General features: G+C 35.5%; 1 protein-coding gene across 6 annotated transcripts; it reads right to left on the bottom strand.

Annotated features, from left to right (window-relative positions):
- Positions 1-502: 502 nt before the first annotated feature.
- LOC103498368 (uncharacterized) lies at positions 503-7,042 on the bottom strand. Of its 6 annotated transcripts, none has more exons than XM_008460951.3 (10): positions 6,413-7,042; positions 5,922-6,045; positions 5,746-5,828; positions 3,228-3,433; positions 2,810-2,998; positions 2,451-2,657; positions 1,316-1,469; positions 1,168-1,222; positions 946-1,014; positions 503-859 (listed from the first exon to the last, which is right to left on the bottom strand). In XM_008460951.3, exons 1-10 carry the CDS (start codon positions 6,413-6,415, stop codon positions 783-785), a joined length of 1,167 nt encoding a protein of 388 aa, XP_008459173.2. In that variant the 5' UTR covers positions 6,416-7,042; the 3' UTR covers positions 503-782. The 6 variants fall into 6 exon arrangements, 4 of the variants coding, with proteins under 4 accessions (XP_008459173.2, XP_008459171.2, XP_050947615.1 ...); XM_008460949.3 differs by having other exon boundaries at positions 5,746-5,840; positions 6,413-7,036; XM_051091658.1 differs by having other exon boundaries at positions 946-1,011; positions 6,413-7,036.
- Positions 7,043-8,440: the final 1,398 nt, after the last annotated feature.

Here is an 8,440-nt window from a genome sequence, read left to right as displayed (position 1 = left end):
TCTAAAAAAATCATTAATGATTACTACTGCTTGAAAAACTAAACCAAATCAAAGCAACCTAATTAAAAGCTCTGTTTATGCTTACATTCCACATCGGTTGGTCCTTTCAAATTTTGCTAACTTTAAATTTTGTTAGACCACCCTTTTATCACATGTTTTGTTATATTCCCAATTAAATGGTTCACATAAATCCTAAACTTTTGAAAGGTTCATGTTAATGTAGTTATCACAGAAAAAAAAATTCTCATTATTACATCATTGTCATGAAAGTTAATAGAGCTCTCACTTATGGGCTAAATGGGCTTGAAAATAGGAGTAGGAAAGCAGTGAATTGTAACTCTATTTCTGGTAGGGAATTGAGAAAGGTAACTCTATTTCCACTACTAAACAACTTCTTCCAATGTGGACCGAAGAGTTAACATCTTTGAAGACTTCATTACTCCTTACTTCTTACTATTTCACTCCATTTGCCAGACCTCTTTTGAAAACATAAGCAACAAACTACAACCAATCACAATCTATAATCTCATTTTAGCTATTTCGAAATAAATATTTCCAAATATATAGAGTTTGGAACTTTTTCTCCGCGCCAAACAACCAAATAAAATAAAACAAAACAGGGGTCCATAGACTGAAAATAAAGAAAAGAAAGGTCACGCTACGATAGTTAGTTCCCAGCGGAAAATTTTGTCGATCTCCATGCATACACAAGCCTGCCACTGTCCTTGAAAATAAAATATCGCCAAGTAATAAACTAAAAGAAAAGACTACAATGGTAACCTTCAGAATGAAAAACCTTCAGGCAATTGTTGATACTTTCCGCTTAGAAAGCTTTTGTACCTTCTCTTAATTTCACCTCCTGAAAATATATAAAAAAAGCGAACTTAAACCATGACCACGACACAACTTTCCAGAGATTGATGAAATAAAAACTCAATGAGGTACCTTTAGCTCGAAAGGGTGGAATGTTCATGGACAGGGTTGACTCCACTAAAGTGACAAGCTCCTTTCCTGCTTCAAGCATGTGAAGTTTTTCCGATAAATTAAAGGTGATATCCAATAGGCAATAACTTTTGGAAACAAAAAAATAACAAAGTGAATAATTTCATTGCATCACTAAATCAATCCTTTCAGAAGAAAAAGAAAAACTAAATAATTTTTTCCTACCACTTTCTATTCCCTTGGCATTGACTAGGAAGGATGGGATTTGCTGCTCTTTTAACTGCACCATAATAATGTAGGCAGAAACAGTAGTTAGCGGAAACAAGTGGCGAGAAATAATTAATTTATTTGAACATAAAGTTTCAAGTTTTACCACAAACATTAAAGCCTTGGCCAGTTCCAACGGGTCAATAGATGAAGGTCCTTTGTGGAATGCAGGCACAAATTTACCATTCTGATGCCCAGCCAAAAAGTGATACGCAGCCTGACCAGGAGAGAGCTTTGAAGCAGAAGGAATGGTTCTAGAGCTGGTAACACAAAACAAGAGCATCATTTTTGTTCAATGGTTTAAGCACACGTCGCTTTTATAGTTTAAATAACAAATAGACACTAAGTTTTCTCGAATTTTGCCGTACTAACTTGCTAGGCTTTCAATATCAGAAGAAACAAAACACTAATACATAATAATCTTCTATGAAAACAGCTATTTGGCCTCAAAGATTTGCAAAATGTGCTAATGACTACCAACTCCTGCAAAGGGTTTCTCATCCAATTACATTCAATGCAAGTCAACTTTTGCTGAAATGATTCTAGTCAAATTAAATGATTTTACACGAAATGTTAGTATGTTGAAAAAGTAGAACATTGTGTTGCAGAGCAACTTTGAGGCTAAGTAATAAACTAATTTAAGCGAGCTTACAGCAAACTTCTAAAATACAGGATGCAATGATTTGTGGAAGTCGTACCAATTATTAGTACACACAAAATTTCTCGCATAAAGGAGTCAAGAGAAGGACGCCATGGGAAGAGATTATGAGTTTTCTTATAACAAGCTAACCTCAGCCATATACTCAATTGTGGGCAGTGAGCTGCTCAGTACAATTTGAATTAGATTGTTACCGTGCACGCCTCAACTCAACCATGTAAAGCTCAAGTAACCCCTTTACTCGAAATATATGAGCATAACCCATGACTCAATCTCACATAATCAAGTATTATTTCAAAATTCTTCAAATTCCAGGTGACCACCATTGTTCATTTTTAACTACCGAGTAGGGATTTGATTGAAAATTTTTGGAACATATTGAAGACATAATTGAAAATTTTAAACCAGGCGATAAAATTGAAAAATAGTGTACGTTTTATACACTTGAAGGACCAAACGCTATTTAGTATGATACACACACACAGACAAAAGCTTGGCTCACATATAAACCAATAAATAAAAGAAAATGCTCTTCATTTCATTTTCAAATGAAACAAAAGAGAAGCTTTCAAATAGAGCTTACTCATCAGAAGTTATAAGAACAATAGCAGAAGGCAATTTATAGAGATTTGGGCCATTGGTATTCGTATCCCCAAATCGGAAAAATGGCATGACACCTTCAGAGGAAAGAATAACACCAGCATCTCTAGATATCAGAAAAACAGCACAACTTTGAATGATATCTTCAGGTGCGAATAACAAAACCACCGAATCACCAAAAACTAGGAGCCTGAAATTTATAATCACCACTTAGAGAAGGATGTAAAAGACATGTAAAAATTGAAACCATAAAGCTTCAGAAACTGGTAGTCAATTTAAATGCATCGATCTATTTTGAAATTAAGGGTCCTGGGGAGAAAAAACAGAAAAAATATACCTCACCTTCCAGGAAGAGGAAGTCCTCCACGAGCAAATATCACAGGTTCAGATAAAGCAACGAGTGTTTCTTTAGTTCCATTTATATCTGAGAAAGCAGTTCCACATACTATGAGCATTGAACGTTCAATGTCAGCAGCAATGAACCCATTATCTCCTTCAGTTCCAAGACCAATTGAATTACTCACCCCTGGGCTATGTGGTAAAAGTAAAACTCAACGAGTATAAATGAAGAGCTTTTCAACCTTTGTATCAAACAAACAAAGACACTGATCGACAACACTTGATCTAAGAGGCTTATATGTGCACACATCAAATGAACATGCTAATGCATAAATGTTAAAAAGTATAGACACAACAAAAGAATAACATCCATATATCATGGGAATGAAGCAATTGAAGTTTTGTTCTAGGAAAGAAGCACCTTATAGATTCAGCAGCATAAACTGTCAAAGGGCAAGAATCCTTAGATATTGCTCGGGATGAAGTCTCCCAGATAATATTTGAAAATGCTAACACAGAAGAAGGACCATCACTTATCATTCGAATATTCACATTACAAGTTGATCTTGGACCAATTGCTCCGTCGTGAACATAAATATTTGAGATGGAAGAAATGTGACTTGTGACCTAACACAACAAACAATATCAAAATTTAATGAGAGGTGAGTATGATGACAGATTAAAAAGAGGTTTCAGTTTTCAATGGCCTTGGCCAACAATGGACTTCACCGAAAAAAGAACAAAATCAAATTAGATTACGAAGGATAATTGTTAGACCTCCTATCATACATACCCACAAGTGCAAGGGTAAAAAAGGGAATGCCCAAGAAGACAACTCGGCCAATGGAAATAAATGAAAGGAATATCTTGGGGGAGGGGTCCCACCAAGGGAATGGAGGTATCTAAAGAATGTTTTTAGGGATTGGTGAGGTAGTCTTTATTTTGTGAAAAGCTGCTGTGAGGGCTTTTAGGGAGAGAGCCAGCTTCTCGAATCGCTAGGGATTTTCTTACTACTATTTTCATATTGCTTATCTTGCTATTATTTAATTCCTGTTTTGATCTTTCATTGTGAACACATTCTTGTTGAATATATATAATATCCACAGGGTACCGTCTCTGTTTCTACATTGTTGCGGGGATTTTCTAAGTGTAGGAGAAGAGTCCTAACAATAATTTGGTAAAAAATTAATTTAAAATCCAAATAACATGCAACAGTCTAATTGATTAAAAGAAAACACCATTGTCAGGTTCAAGTCATTGTTATTGTACAAAACCTAACACAACATGAATGAAATAATGACACTGTGATTTCCAAGTTAAAAAATACATAGAAATCTGGAAAAAGAAAACTCCCATTAGGTGTAAAAGAACATTCCTCAAACCCCCCACAAAAAAAAACTTAAAGAGAACAACGAAACCAAGCACAAGATTCTAAAATAGCATAGATTCTGACAAGCAAAAGACCATCCGAACACAAATTTATTCTCCAGTGTGCTTAACAGTCTTAGAAAAATCCAAATGACTCCATCTCAACAAGCCCCCAGAAACTAAGTCATAAAAACTCATCCTTGTAAAAACAAAGAGATACAAAAATGACTTTAACCTTCAAATCAAGATTTTCTGGCCATGAAGCCCAAACTGAAACTAAAGCAACAATTTAACTAAAGACTCTTAAGTCACTTCAACTAATGATTGAGATAGAAGCTTCAACCTTCCTATCGAAACACAGAACCTCATAGCAGAATAGAAAAACAAAGCTAACAGCCGACCTTCCGAGGGCACTCTTTCACGCTAAAAATGCCCTCCTAATAAAAATACATCTTCAAAAAAAAAGCCAAAAAAAAAAAAAACCAGAAACATCCCTACCGAAACCTAGAGATAAATGTTGAACCTTGCCATCATTGAAAAAACACTTTGAAATGCTTCCACTTCAACTAAAAATCACCTCAAGGCCTACCCTGTTAAAGACCTTTTTTCTTCCAAGTTTCTTCTCTCCCTTTGAAGATTCTTTGCAATTCATTTCAGGAATGTTAAGTGGAACAAGAATGTAGCTCTTTCCTACTTTTAAGATGAAGCTATCTAAGGAATTTTCTTGGAATCATTGGCTTCTTTATCTAGGATCAATAACCTTGAAGCAACTATAAATTTGCATCATTCACTTAGGTTGAGTATATCAGTTATCAACTTTTTACACTAATCACATTTAGGAGAAAATTCAGTGTTTTATCATGTAAGCTGTAAATTTGAGTCAAATTTAATCTAAAAATTTTAATTTTCACAAGTTGAATTTGAACACTGAACTAGGATAAGCAATGAGAGTAATAGCCTTATTTAGCTAAGTTACTATTTGTAGGAGATTTTTGGCTGGGCGTAGGCATTTTTCTTTCTCTGGGAGGCTATGTTTATTATTGTACCTGCACGCTGTTATGGCTGTGTAGGATTTATTTTAGTTAGGTGTTGGGTTTAAACTTTGGGCCATTTTTAGTAGCTTCATTTGAGTACTGTGTCAATTAGATTTGGATGATTCATTTATTGGTCGTTGGAAATTTTCTGGCTCGGTTTTTAGGAGAATGTTAATTATACTACGTAGTACCCAGACAAGTTGAAAGTTCAATCAGATGGAGTTAAAACTTCAAGATTATTATTCACTCCTTCAGCTAAGTAAGGTAAAAAATGGTGTGATAGTAAAACTACTTGGTGTAAACCATCGTTCAATTAATTAGGTGTATTTTTTGAAATCTAAAAGTGAGACTTTCACCAAACGTCTTTTGGCTTTGTCACTTGGTACAATTTGTAACTCTTACCGATCCCATCTGCCCCCATCAACATTATGGTCCTTGGTGTATTTATCTACTATCCTATCCTTGTATCTCACCTAAAAATAGACGGCTGATGAAAAAATCAAAACAAAAAGATTGCCAAAAGCTAAAAAGGCATGCCTGCTTTAAAAGTTTAGTGAATTGTGGCTTGGAGATATCTGATGACCCTCGAAGTGTGTGGCCTCTAACATGAATGGGAAACCCTGATAGGAGTTCTAAAAAGAGAATAAATTATATAACAAACAGAAAATGGTGGAATATTAATATATACACCAAGTAAACATTTATGAATCTACCTGCGACAGTTGCACCCTTCTGGAATAATTCACTGGACTTCAAATTTTGAAAAACCTGGTCCAACACTAGCACACCTTTCCCAGCTAAAGCACTGTTAAGACCATGAGAACGCCAAGACCCTTTCTGCACCAAAGAAAACGAAAGCTCATAAGGCGGCTTTCTCAAACAAATTAACATTCGCAGCGTACCATTAATATTTTATTTCATGACATAGTACAAACAAGAATTGTTTTTCAATTATGCACCACTTCAGGCCCTGCCTCACAATTCTACATGAGACTCTACACACCCCAATACCATTGTAAAATAAACCGAGCTCTAATATGTCAAACAGAACACAGCCAGCAGAATAAATCGAGGGCAACAAAGAAAATAACACAATAGTAGTTCCACCAGTCAGTTTGGCCTCATCCACTTTGAGAAATTTTATTAAGAGCAATAAATCTACAAATAACAGAAATATGCAAGAATCAACAATCTGTAATGTTACCATTAAAGATGAACGAAACCACGATTTTTCCGCCTCTTAACACAGTCGCTCGAGCAATCTATGCCAAACTACCGACTTTACCGCCGGCGAACACCAACTGTACTGACGACCACTGACCGGAACTCAGACCCACGGCTTCTTCTCCCTCGGATGCAACCCAAACCAAAGAAGGGGTAACCCTTTTGTACATTTGTTTGGTAATTTGCCCCTTTTGAGTTTTGAAGAACTTTTATTTTGAACCCGACTTCTTAGAAAAGCATAATTACAATATTATTGTCTTCTGAAATTTCGAAAAAACTCATTTTCCTTGTTCTTCACTCTTCTCCCCCATTCTCTTCCACACGATTGAAACCCTTCTCAATTTACTTGCCTTTTTCACTACGATTTCAATTGGATTTCATCATTCATTTTGAAGATTCGATTTCGTCATTCAAAATCATGTTTGGAATTAGCCATTTTTTTTTTTTTATCTTTGCTCATTTTTGTTGGTTTTTCTTAGATGTTGGGTTTAAATAATTGTTTTAAATTAACGTTTTGAGTGGTTGGATTTAAAATCCTTCTCTTTCATGTTTTCCAGGTTTAGATCGTTCCAATTTAGTCCTGCTTTTAGGATTTCAAATGTAGTTTAGTTCTTGGATAGAACCAATCTTCTTTGCATTTGAGTAAAATTCCTTTGCTTTTTAGAGACCTCCTTGCATTAGAACATCATTAAAACCCGAACAACTTGGGCCCAAAAACTGGATTTTTTACTAAAAAAATCTCACCTTTAGTTTCTGGGAGATGTGCAATACTCGATCGGGCTTCATAACAAGTCTAATAGATATCCTCATTTAGTCTACCCCAAACTCTGTATTGATAGGGTGATAAGGATTTAGAGTTAAGATTGTGGCCTAGTGCAAGGGTTACTCGAGTCGATATCGAGCTCAAAAGAGTTGGTCTCATGCCAAAAGGTAGAGGCTTCTGGCCCTGCCTCGGCCAGCGACTGCATGGGGAGTTGAGGTAGGTTTCTTGGCATGGTCAAGACCCTGCCCAAGTGTGTATCAGGTTTAATGTGATTTTGGCTAGTACCGACGTTAGAGGTAGGGTGCCTGGTCTATGGTCTAGCTTCTTTTTTGTCGAGTCTCTTCGCTCGGGCAACCAATGAGGGAATTATGAAGGCTTATATAGCAAAGGGAAGACCCTGATTAATTGAGTACCGGTTATGTTTTCAGAGGCTAAAGGTAGGTTTCCCGATCCATGCCATGGGCGGGTATGTACCGAGTTTAATCCTTGGTTGTTCTAAGCAATGGTGAATTCAAGAATTTTATGTAGAGGGGCGTTATATAATGAACACACAAAATGTTTTAAAAAATATTCATAGCTTCATAGATTAATTGATTCAATCTGTACAATTGTGGTTATCGATCAATTATAAGTTTATTATCTAACTTATCCAATAAATGTTTCTCAATATAAGCTACAAAACAATCGTTTATCAATTGATCTCTCGTTCAATTACGCGTCTGAGTATTCACAATATTCATAAAAGAAAATGTTCTGTCTACAGTAACTGTTGCAACAGGTATAAAATAAATGCCAAGGTGAACAACCAATAACCTAACAAGTAGACTGTAACGGCCCAAAATTTTGAAGTAATTTCTTAACATTATTGTCCTAAGTTATTAAGATTTTTATATTTTGAGTGTTAGGTTATTTGTTTTTGGTGAGAAAGAGAAAAGAAAAGGAAAAGATAATAATAATATAATATAATATAATATAATTATATTTTATTATTATTATTTATTATTATTATTATTATTACTATTACAAAAGTGACCTAGCTTTTTGTGTCATCCATCTTTCTTCTTCTCCTTCTTTCTTCCCTATCCGTGACTAGCACTGCCCACGCCCCTTTCCTTCTTTGTTTTCTTCGTCCAATTGAACTTCCTCTCTTTCGATCAATCCGTCGTCGATCTCCATCTCTGCCATCCAAGTCGTAGCTCTACAAAGTCGCGTTGTTCAAATCTAAGCCGCTGTTCGTCGCATGGG

The sequence above is a fragment of the Cucumis melo genome, chromosome 11 (genome assembly GCF_025177605.1).
Source record: "Cucumis melo cultivar AY chromosome 11, USDA_Cmelo_AY_1.0, whole genome shotgun sequence".
NCBI lineage: Eukaryota > Viridiplantae > Streptophyta > Magnoliopsida > Cucurbitales > Cucurbitaceae > Cucumis > Cucumis melo.
The sequence above is the reverse complement of the archived record's forward strand: the minus strand, read 5'-3'. Positions and strand labels throughout refer to the sequence as shown.

Coding starts and splice junctions, on each gene's coding strand:
- LOC103498368 (XM_008460949.3), bottom strand. Junction 1,015..1,167: donor TGCCAAGGGAATAGAAAGTG/GTAGGAAAAAAT, acceptor ACATGCTTGAAG/CAGGAAAGGAGCTTGTCACT. Junction 860..945: donor TCCACCCTTTCGAGCTAAAG/GTACCTCATTGA, acceptor ATATATTTTCAG/GAGGTGAAATTAAGAGAAGG.